Source organism: Ceratotherium simum, chromosome 5, assembly GCF_057802395.1.
Source record: "Ceratotherium simum simum isolate JZ-2026a chromosome 5, ASM5780239v1, whole genome shotgun sequence".
NCBI lineage: Eukaryota > Metazoa > Chordata > Mammalia > Perissodactyla > Rhinocerotidae > Ceratotherium > Ceratotherium simum.
The window spans coordinates 25842900-25855316 of NC_141904.1; the positions used below are offsets into that span (position 1 = coordinate 25842900).

Below are 12417 nucleotides of genomic sequence, written 5' to 3' on the forward strand. Positions count from 1 at the left end.
ACTGTTTTTGCTGTGTGGGTGATTTTGTTGATTACTAGTGATATTGACTTTTTTTTTTAAATGTATATTCCTTTTGTGAATTTTCTTTACACATTTATCCTTGATGCTTTTGTAGTTTTCTTAAGATTTATATGAGCTTTCTACATAATAAAAATTAATCTCTTTAACATCTACTGTAGACATTTTAATGTGTTCACCCCTGTGTTTTGGGTGTATGATACATGTTTTGCAAACCTGAAGTCTCAGATTTTTGTGTAACCAAACCTAATAGTCTTATATAGGATTTTTGGTCAGTTCTAATAAAGTAATTCTTTCCTATCAAAAATTTGATAAATAAGTTAAAGGTTGGGGTGGTATTGGTTCCTTGGTTTTTTGCTTTTTCACCCTTCTGTTTAATTCATGTAGAATCATTTTAGTTTAAACTTCTTTTCTCAGTTGTTAACCTTTGGTTAATGCTATTGATTTAGATATTCTTTCCCTTGCTGAGTGTATTGCAGTGTCTTCTCCTTGCTTATTATTTGTTAAGTCCTTACGCGTTGTAGGCCTTTGGATGTGCAGATTTAACATTTACAGTTTCAGCTATTCTCAGCTGACACCAAGGTCTATGATTCAGTAATTTGTAGTCTGGCTGAGACTGAAATGTTACTTGCTTGCTGCCTGGCTTGCAAATAGGAATTGATCATGTAGCTCAAAGAGGGAGCCTATTAGACAGGCCAGCACCCGCATCTCAACGCAGCTTTGTTTTTCTCTACTTGTCGTCGCGTACACAGTAACTCTCGAAGTGATAAAAGCTGTTTCTTTGTGAAATATGGGCCCGAAAAGAAAACCAACTGCTAGTGCTGGTGATGGAAGTGAAGAGAAAATGAAGAGGTCTAAGAAAGTGATGGTTCTTAGCCAGAAAATAGACGTTTTGGATAAATTAAAGTGGTTTTGCAGATTCAGGTAAGTTTGTGGTTGGTTAATGTTGTATTGATGTAGTAGTTTTTATTTTGAGTGCCAGAATTTATTTTTATAACTTTATAAATGACTAATAATGTATTTTTAGAAGCACCAAGGATTTGAAGATGTCAGCTATACTTCACTGAATTTTATGGGGAAGTTAAAAGCTGTAGTAGTATTTGAAAACTTGAAAACTTTGGGGAATCATGAAGGTCTTGTGGTATATAATGTTTATAATAATACTGGGTTATCCTATTCCCATAATATTTCTGTCCTTGTGGCACTATAACACTTTTAATTGTTTTAATGTGTTTTTGATGAAACAAACTCATTCTCCTGGCCTCTAATATTGGCCTTTTTCTCCTCCTCCAAAATTATACTGTTTATCATACCACATGAACAACGGTACAGTGTTATAAAGTTAAAAGATCTTGATGGTATTTTGTTTGAGATTGTGTTAGTTATGTAATAACTTGAGTAGAGGCCTTTTGAAATAGACCTATGTTTTCCCATTTGGGAACTGTCTATTCAAATATTATCTAAAATAGCCCATAAATAGTTCCACATATCTTTTATGAACTTGTTTTAGCAAACATTTTTATGCACTGGGGTTTATATTAGATGTTGGGTGTGGAGAAGAATAGCTAATAGTGATTTTTCAAGGAACTCCCAGTCTAGGAGAAGAAAAAGATAATATAAACCAGTGATTATACAGTGTGAAACATGTTATTGCATAGGTAACTCTGGAACCATGAGGTATAGGGTGTGAATGGAGGATGATTTCTTAGAGAACTTGAGGAGTGAATTGATTCTTTTTGTTCTTTGTTGATATGATTGGAATCCATTCTTCCCCCAGCACAACACTGAAAACCTGGTTATTGCCAGTGTGTAATGCTGTTGACTTTGATCTGTTCCAGTCAATTTAAAGAACTCATTATTATCTGCTTTATTTTAGTTGATGCCTTTGGATTTTCATGTCAATCTTTCTGCTTCCAAATATGGCTCTTTCCAATAATTTATTACTTTTATTTTAAGGATGGCTGAAACAGTATTAAGTGATGGTCATAGTGGATATTCTTGGTTGGTTTCTAGACTTAGAGAGACTGCCTAAGAGCTTTGTTATTAATAAGCAAAATGCTGAGTTTAGACTTAAGGATGGAATGGACACTTGATAGATTTTAAGGAAGAATCCTATGTGTATATTAGGAATGGGTATTGACTCAAATGCCCTTTTGTAATTTATTTAAATAATACCTGATTTTTCTTTTTTAGCCTGTGGTGTAAATGCTTTGTATTTCTGAAAGAATCTCTTCTTGGCATGGGCTTTTGTTCTTTTAATGTATTTGTTGGAATTTCTTTGCCTGTATTTGTCATTTTTGTACATGCATTTATAAAAAAGATTGGTGGCCTTTTATGATATCTTTAACTGGTTTGAGAATCAGATTATATTTCTTTTAAGGCAGCATAACTAATAGTTACTTCCCTGAGGATAGATGATCTATGAAAGTGTAAGTGAATGGTTTTACTATCAGTGTACTTTGTGGTCGTGAAAAGAGAAAGCAAAGTCTGAATGCAAATTATAATCCATCTTTTTTTTCAAGTTGCATCAAACTGTGCTTGAGAAAAGACTTATATATTGTGATCCATTCCTTTCCTTTTTTCCTTTTTATTGAAAAAGGAGTACTTAGAGGCTTAATTTTGTTTAAAAATAATTTTTGATTCTAAAGGAGAACCTTTCATTATAGTGAAAAAGTGACAGTGTTTTCTTGGTATCTTTTACCATACATACAGGATTTTAGAAAATGGATATTTCTGCTAATTATGTATGGTAAAAGAAGTTTGATGAAATAGAATATATTTTAAATATGACTAGCCACCTGTGAGAATTCACAGAACTATTACTTAGAATCTAGCTCAAAAATAAAAACATTTCCAATTATGATGTTTGCAAAATTGAGAAGATTATAGTTGCTAATATTAAAGCCAGCAACCACTTAACCTAATAACAATGGTATGAAAAATTAATATTATATCTAATATAAAAGAAATATAATATCTAATTAGACTTGGCTTATTCGGCACATTTGATATTAACTAGTGAATCTCTTACGAAATATTGCCATCACTAGATGAACTGCTACAGTTTACAGAAATGGATCCTAATTCTTTTGCATGATAGGACAGAGTTCTAGAATATTTTGTAACTTAATTCCATGCCAATTTGGGAGAAGGAGTTGAATACCACACCTTGAGCTGAAAGGAAAAGAGAAGAGCATACCAATTAATGATGAGTAATAGAGCAGCAGGGGTTTAACTACCAAAGTTAATGAAGAAAAGAAACTGTAAGGTCTGGTTACTGTTGGCCAGCATGCTGCTAAAAATGGCTGTGTGTAGGTCTTGTTCGTAAGTATCTTGAGCTAGCTACGCTTAGAAGCTTACTCTAATAGTTGATATTTTAAAGTTCAATTCACTTGATTATAACCTGCTTTTTATAAACCAATTTCTTGTTTTTCATTCTTCTTAAGTATCCATTGTGGTGTCTTTCCTGATGTTTATTCCTAGAGCTAAGAGAATTATATTTATAAGAGACATTTTACTTCATAGTGCTCTCGTGAAGCAATTCAGAAAATAAGTGATACAGTAATTCTTTGCAAGATTTGACAACCTCTTAATTTTAAAAGCAAAAATATTATTATAAAATGATGCTTTCTTATTGTTAAAATTAAATCCAGAAAATTTTTATGGCAGGGAATGAAAGAGCTATAGGAGTTAATATTGAACCTATATTTAACAAATTAAGCCTAGGTTGAGGTAATAATGATTACAAAAATTAAAGTGTCGTAATGTTTTGAAGGAATAATATCATAACAAAAATATTAATTTAGTGGTAATGGACTGAGACTAAATCCCCAGAGTATGCCAGTAAAAACCAGAAAACTGGAGCAGGGGGCGTGGTGTTGGCAATGTAGATGGTAGTTATAGGTATGCTGATATCCCTCTCCTCCTATTTTTCAAGAATATCAATATATATACGTTTCTTAAATTGTTTTACTATTTTAAATTTTTTAAGTTACATGTGGCAAAACAATTTAAGAAATGTATTAAACTTATTTAATATTACAACAAGCTTTAAGAATGTAGAAAAAACTTTCAATCTGTGATTTTACTATAAAGGTCTTATGTGTAAGCATATATATTTTATCTAGCTTTGAAGCACAGATCTTTTAACATTTAAAGCCACTATTAACTATGGGTGTGCAATATATCAGGTTTCCAGATGTTTTCTATATTATGAAAATATTAGGGGGAAATGATAAACTTATTGCAGACATTTTCTTCTTTCAGCTGCTTTTCTAACCCAAACTGTGTGTCTTGATGACACAACAGTCAAGTTTGAAATATGGGATACAGCTGGTCAAGAACGATACCATAGCCTAGCACCAATGTACTACAGAGGAGCACAAGCAGCCATAGTTGTTTATGATATCACAAATGAGGTAAGTAGAAATGCATTCTACAGTGAAACTAGTTTGAATATCCGTTTTTGGCATTCAGACTTTCGATTAGAGAAAAGATTTTTTAAAATCTTTTTGATAGTCAAGCATGACATTTCTGCCAAAGCTTTTGTGAGTTAGAAAAGCAGATTTAAAAATGTAGGATGAAAGTGTCTCATAATACAATAATCCTAAGAATTTCTTTCCAAGAGTCACATTGGACAGTCTTTAAAGGCTTGTCTCACAAAGACGCTCCCTAACCACTTTTTGAGCCTGTGCCAAATAGCTGTTTCTTTGTTTCCCAGGAATCCTTTGCCAGAGCCAAAAACTGGGTTAAAGAACTTCAGAGGCAAGCTAGTCCTAACATTGTAATAGCTTTATCAGGAAACAAGGCTGACCTTGCAAATAAAAGAGCTGTCGATTTCCAGGTATGTTGAATTTAACTTTCACTTGAAGGCACATCTTCATTGTAAGTTTTTCTTCTGTATCCACACTTGAATTACAGTTATAATTTTAAAACCATGCAAATAATAGAAAATACAAATTTTTAAAACAAATTTCATGTACTATATGTAATAAAACGCTTCTCATGATAAACCTGAATTTTTTTGTGTGAGGAAGATCAGCCCTGAGCTAACACCCGTGCTAATCCTCCTCTTTTTACTGAGAAAGAGCGGCTCTGAGCTAACGTCTATTGCCATCCTCCTCCTTCCCCGCCCCCCCCAAAGCCCCAGTAGATAGTTGTATGTCATAGCTGCACATCCTTCTAGTTGCTGTATGTGGGACGCGGCCTCAGCATGGCCGGAGAAGCGGTGCATCGGTGCGCGCCCGGGATCCGAACCCAGGCCGCCAGTAGCGGAGCGTGTGCACTTGACTACTGAGCCACGGGGCCGGCCTAAACCTGAATTTTTAAATATCTTTACATAATTGTAATATGTAAATTGATTCAAAAATTTTGTTGATCTAAACAATTACAAAAGAAGTAATTGTTTACTAACAGTGCAGAAATAATATAGAGCAAAAGTGATTGCCTCCTACCCTATTCCCTCCACCCCTACACATAATTTAGTATTCTTTCTAACCTTTTTCTGTTTATCTACCAAAAAATATATATCAACACATAGCCACATGTACACATACACTTACAGTCATGTGGTTATTCTTAAATTAGGCCTTCAAAAATAAAGATGAAAAATCTAGCTGATAAAGAATGTTCCCTGCTACAAAATAGAGAAAGTATAATCATTTAAAACAAAGCACGTGTCTCTAGTTAGACATTTTTAAACTTCCCCTGTTCTGTAGCTCTTCAGCTTCTCTACCAAGAAGTTTGGTTGTGGCCATTGTACATATAATTTCAGTGAGGGGATAATTTTCTTTCTTGATGATGGCTCTAGATGGAGTACATGTACCGAGAGAAAGGGAACTGATATTTCTTGCACCATTAGGCAGTAAGCTGAGCATGTTGCACATGTGGTTTCATTTAATTCTGGTGACAACCATGTGAGGTATAGGATCATCTATTACTCTTTCTAAAATAGTTACCTCCCCAGCATAGAGTGGTAGATAAAGCATTTACGTTATAGTCAAAAGTCGCCCTGTCACGTAACAGTTCAAAGGAACCTCATTTTTTCTTTGTCAAATGAGAAAGATAATTGGTTGCTCTTCATAACAGCTGTGAGGATCAAAGGCATAATACATATAAATTGTAAAGCATGACAAAAATGTAGAGTAGTAATATAATTTTCAAAGGAGTGATTCATGATATATTGAAAATCAAAATGTTGCTCGTAGAAGTCATTCAGAATTAAATATAAGGGTGTCTTTAGTGGTTGAAGCCAGTGTTGGATGTTTTGTTTCCATTTGTCTTCATTGCAAATAATGAGCATAAGTAAAATTTGCCATAGAGATCAAAGAGAGTTTTATGTTTAGGATAGGATAATTCCCTCCCACCCCCCTGGAACTCGTCATTTGAAAGCAGATTTAATGTGAGACCAGATGAATCGGGATGGAATAGTGCAAGAAGTTAAAATAAAAAGAAAATTATAAATGTATCCTACATAGTGCTCTTACTTTTGTTTTACTTTAAACTAGAAATAATTGCTTATTACACAGTTGTTGATTATAGGTAATCAAATTGGAGTAGTAATAAGGGAGCCTCTTTTTTTCTAACAAAAATAAAGCAGGTATAGGATGTGCAAAGGATATATCTCATTTTTCTTGTTCTATAAACAGGAAGCACAGTCCTATGCAGATGACAACAGTTTATTATTCATGGAGACATCAGCTAAAACATCAATGAATGTAAATGAAATATTCATGGCAATAGGTAAGATTAACTTTTTTCAAACAATAAATATAGACAAAACAAACTGGGACATATTGGTTTTCTTTTACATACTGTCTTCTTTTAAAAAATTCTTGGATTTTCTCCTTGTGTTTTTTTTTTTTTTTTTGTGAGGAAGATTGGCCCTGAGCTAACATCTGCCAATCCTCCTCGTTTTTGCTGAGGAAGTCCGGCCCTGGGCTAACATCCGTGCCCATCTTCCTCCACTTTATATGGGACACTGCCGCAGCATGGCTTGACAAGCGGTGCGTCAGTGCGCGCCCGGGATCCGAACTTGAGAACCCCAGGCCACCGCAGCGGAGCGCAAGCACTTAACTGCTTGCGCCACCGGGCCAGCCCCCAATTTCTCCTTGTTTTTAATGATTATGTTACTATTCTAGATCCCTTCCACCAAGCATTACTTTGTTAGGAATATTGTTAAATTTGAAAGATTATTACTCATTAGTTTATAGTGCTTTCAGTTTAGTTAAGTTTCTTCTAGGTGAGTTGAAAGCCTGAACTTTGAGCTGATAGTTTAAGCGATAGGTTTTCTAAAGATTTCACTGAGAATTTTGGAGAAATATGTTTTTCTATTAGATTATACTTTTTATATAAAAGGAAGATAAACTCAGAGCAGTATTTTTCAATGCAACATGTAGGCATAATGAGATTTCTTTCTCACTGATTAGTAACTATTTTCGTCTCTTCTTTGCCCTGAATAGAGCACTATTTTTGTTTTTCAAGTTTTAAATCATTGATTATTGACAAATATAACATAGAAAGGTACATGATACATAAGTATACAGATTGACAAATTATTTTAATGCAAATATTATAATGGAAAAACTTTCAAAGCATTGAGGCACAGAGAAAGAGGGGAAGCAGAACAACCTCCAAGCTTTGTATAACCTCAGTGGTCATTTGATGCTACACAGTACTCTTACCTTTCCTTTAAGGGACTTTAAACTGATGATGATTGCTATTCCACAGTTGTTGATTATAGATGATATAGATGTAGTAGTAATAAGGAAGCTTCCTTTTTTCTATAAGAAACATAAAAGTATTTCTATTGACTCTAACCTCTTTCCAGTAGTTTTAAGGTGCAGATTCTGTGGGAAGGTCTTGGGTGGCTCTCACAGTTTACTGTCTCCACACTAGTCATATGCCACGCACTCTTCTCGTCCTATAACATCTTTTATTCAGCAGTGGTGATTAACTAGGGTGTCCACATTTCTATCCCCAAATAAGAAATATTCTTTTATATTGAAGTCATACAAATTAACCAATTAACATCTGCTTCAGAGGTTAAAGAAAACTCAGTAAAAGCTGCAAGTACTGTTAGAATATCTTTCACTAGGTGAGAGAGATAATGGTGGCTCATTTAGGAAAAAACTTACCTGTTTGTTGTGTGAAATATTTTCCTGAGAAACTCAGGCTTGCAATTTGCTAGGGAAATAGTAGCACAGTTGTGAAGGATTGTGCCAGCAATATGTTCTTTTTATAAATTGGACAGATTATACCCAGAGCCACATGTGAAAAATTAATAACAGGAATTAAGGAGATAATAGGTCCCTCAAATCAGGCTGAACTTTAAACCTTTCTGAGGGTATGAAGACTCCCCAGATGAGCTTTATTTAATTTGTACATTTTATTCAGATGTGCTAATAAAGTCATTTTTCCAGTCAGAAAGTACCCTACATATTAGAGCTTTTTTTCTGAAATTACAATATTTCTTTCCTTGAAAGAAATCCCAAGTGTAAATTGAATTGTGGCCTTTCCATTTCTTTTACCAGATTAGTAACTTAAAGAAGTCACACAGTACACTCATATTTTCACTATTGATGAAAGGGAGTAGTGGGAGAGAGTACAATAAATTTATCATCTGCTTTTAATTTGATAAGATCTTGAGTGGCTTCTTTCATTGCACATGTTCATTAACTTGATCCAGGATTTTTTAGCTTCTCAACAATCCTAATCAATTCAGAGACAAATTGATAAGCTGCAGTTATCCATATGCAAAACAGATGGTACCAACTTCACCTTGGTAACATTTGATAAGACACGAAACAGGAGACGACTACTTTTGAGACCCCCAACATGTGTTTTAGTTTATCTTCACACAGCAAAAATTAACCAATAGAAGTTAAAAGTTCCTAATTTCAGGTTGCTTCCTAATTTCACTCAGATCTAGTTACAGAAAACCCTGGAGAAGTATGCTAAAGGGAGAAATGATCACTCAGTCCAAAACCTAACTTATTGTTAATTATAATAAAGTTTATAATGCTAGTCTACTCTTTGTCCTTACAGGGCTTTGTTTGTAAATACATTTGGCTGGGTATTTACCATTTTATTACCATTTATGCTGCCATTCCTAGAGAAATGGCCCAAGGTGAAGGCTTTTCTTCCCAAATCTCAATGCTCCTGGCTCCCAGATCTATTGACCAACCCAGCATGTAGGATTTTAAAGATAATTAAACCTGACGTGGAATACTATAACAAATAAAGGATAAAAGATCCAAAATACAACTAGGCTTTTAGATTTTGAAGTAGAGCACGTTCAGCTTTTATGTAACCCGAGCCAAGGTGCTAAGGTAAAGCTAGTGTCTTACCATAGTAGTCGATCCCCAAGGGTGATAGAGACCAGTGTGTCTCGCCACCCTTAAAATCAGTACTCTTGGCAATATTTAAGATTTAATGAAACCAGGACATCAAGGATCTTTGGGATCCAAGCAGACTACATCTAGCAGGTAAATTTTTCAGTCGAGGGAGCAACGCTCCAGAGAACAGCTATTAGCTGTGTCGAGCTTAGCCAAGTTAAAGCCGTAACTGCTGGTTGAGGAGCTTTGTCTAAATGTGGCAAGCCACGCTCATCTGACTCAAGATTGGGAAATAGTTTTTTCAGATAGAGCATTTAGGATCAAATCTACATATATTAGGCAGAGCTACTGGTGAATCAGATTAGAGTGTTTTTTTTTTTTGTGAGGAAGATTAGCCCAGAGCTAACATCCGTTGCCAATCCTCCTCTTTTTGCTGAGGAAGATTGGCCCTGGGCTAACATCCCTGCCCATCTTCCTCTACTTTATATGGGATGCCGCCACAGCATGGCTCGACATGCAGTGCGTTGGTACGCGCCCAAGATCCGAACCCGTGAACCCCGGACCGCCGCAGTGGAGCGCGCACACTTAACCACTATGCCGGCCCCCAGATTAGAGTTCTTAATCAGCTAATTGAGAGGAAAATGGTATATATTGGAAGGGCAAAGTCTGTGTAAACTAGAAAGAAAATAGGAGATGCAGTCTCTCGTACTTTAGGTTAGTAATTAGGTTGCACATAAGAGGACAAGTTCTGCTGGGGTAATCGTGATGGTATTTGTTTATATCCCAACTTGTTCCAAAAAGTGTTTGTGATAGTCCAAAGAAAATTATGAGCTGAACTTTTTAACCAGATTGTCTGGCCATCATCTTTATTAACTTCGATTTTCTTTAAATAATAGAAGTATTAATGATTATGAAATACAGTACTTCTCTGGTTATTAAGTTAATTTGTATAAAGAATTCAATATAGCTCTGGTGAAGTTAAGTTTTAATTGTGTGTCTGCAGCTGGTCCACATTTTACCCTTCCCTCAGTTCACTAAACTCCCTAAGGACAGTGACCAGTATTTTGGTATTTAATAGATGATGCTCAATAAACATTTGAAAAGAATGAACATATGGTTATGTGATACTTTGGGATAACCTAACTGGAAAGGAAGATTATAAGTAAGCAGATGAAAGTTATTCTAATATGAATATTCTTTTTAAAGACCAGCCGTGAGCTAACATCTATTGCCAATCCTCCTCCTTTTTGGTTTTTGTTTGTTTTTCCCTTTTTCTCCCCAAAGCCCCAGTAGATAGTTGTATGTCATAGTTGCACATCCTTCTAGTTGCTGTATGTGGGACGCCACCTCAGCATGGCTGGACAAGCGGTGCGTCCGTGTGTGCCCGGGATCTGAACCCGGGCTGCCAATAGTGGAGCGCAGGCACTTAACCGCCAAGCCGCAGGGCCGGCCCCCTAATATGAATATTCTAATTGTGTTTATTTTGATAATTTCTCTCTCAGCTAAAAAGTTGCCAAAGAATGAACCACAGAATCCAGGAGCAAATTCTACCAGAGGAAGAGGAGTAGACCTTACTGAACCCACGCAGCCAACCAGGAGTCAGTGTTGTAGTAACTAAACCTCCAGTTTGAACTAGCTGGAATATTCTTCTGCTTCCTAAATGTTAATAACGGTGGAATTGGAGCATTTAACCAGCCCAGTATGGCTTCAAAAAGAAGAGACTTATGATAGAGTCAAGTTTCTAATACAGAATTATTTTAAGTGTTTTGAACTTAATTTTTAATAACATGCATGTGACCCTCTGAATAATGTTTCAGCAGTAGAAGGGGGAAATGAGAGTTGTGTGTACACTTGTTTCCTTGGAAGGTTAGGGGGAATCGTTTCTCATCACCAGGGATGTAGACAAATGACTGTCTGAACCCACAGTTAACCAGCTAGTAATATGAAAAAGATTTGGAACTTATTCATTTGGGCTTTTCAAAAACATTCTTTTTTTAGAAGGGAGTTCTAAAGATACTTGTGCTTAACTGCAGTATTCAGGCAACCAGTAATTTCTCTTAGTATCCATATTTAAAGTGTACATTCCATATTTTAACAAATGAGCCACAAGAAAACAGTCCCACATATTCAGGGGGAAAAAATGAATAATAGTGGCATCTAAATTATAGCCAGTCTTGTTATTTTTTAAATGGAGTAAATCAAATGTAACTCCACCTTGTTTTAGGAATGTGAAAACTGATAAACGTATCTTAATGGATAGTGTTCCCTTCAAACGTATGAGCTCTTCTAACAAAAATGAAGCAAACCAGGTATTTGTGATTCTGTTTAATCACTGCTGGCCATTACATAGGGTTTGTTGTTTAGGGGCAGGGAGGGGGCTTTTGTTCCCTTTGGACATAATGTAGTCAATGCACTAACAATTATGTACATTCAAACTTGATTATTTTAAATTTGATCTTCAGCTGTACTGTAAATAGGGTACTGCATTGTAGTCTCCATATATGTTTATTACTTTTCTGTAATATTTAAGAGTTGCTTAAAGTATACAAAATGTACAGTTACTAAAACAGCTAATTTTTTCCTTCTCTCCCCCTTTGAAAGGAAGGGGCTTCAGTTGTTCCTACACGGCTAGAACCATAATAAACAATGTACCAGTAATTTGTAACATAAGTATTGCAATATGTTAGTAACAATCTGGCAGCCTTGTTTTCCAAAGTTCATTTTATTTTCATCAGTTCAGGATATTGCACTAATTGTTTTAGGTATTTTCATTATATGAAATCTACCATGTGTCAGAGATGATTTAATCTATTTAAGTGTTGAACTGCTAGCAGAACTTGTACATTTACAGTAATTCAGAATTAGTAAGGAAAACAGTTCACCAGTGTTTAGTTTTATATTGAGGTGCTCAGGTTGGAATAAAGTGGTATAAAAAGCAAGTACTGGTTTTCTCTCTTTTTTGGCATGGAACAATGAACGTATATAAATGGTATTATGTAACATAAAATCTGCTATTTTCTTTATTTACTACATTCTTAAAAATGATTTGCATGGTATTGATGTA

The 12417-nt window shown here is 35.1% G+C and overlaps 1 protein-coding gene across 1 annotated transcript in view; it reads left to right on the plus strand.

Moving 5' to 3' along the window:
- The window catches only part of RAB5A (RAB5A, member RAS oncogene family), a 32445-nt gene extending 20153 nt beyond the window's left edge, over positions 1-12292 (plus strand). The window contains exons 3-6 of the mRNA XM_004419413.3: positions 4285-4436; positions 4739-4861; positions 6666-6759; positions 10856-12292. Coding sequence (XP_004419470.1) covers positions 4285-4436; positions 4739-4861; positions 6666-6759; positions 10856-10971 — 485 coding nt within the window. The 3' untranslated portion in view covers positions 10972-12292. The remainder of the gene's footprint in view (positions 1-4284; positions 4437-4738; positions 4862-6665; positions 6760-10855) is intronic.
- The last annotated feature ends 125 nt before the right edge of the window (positions 12293-12417 follow it).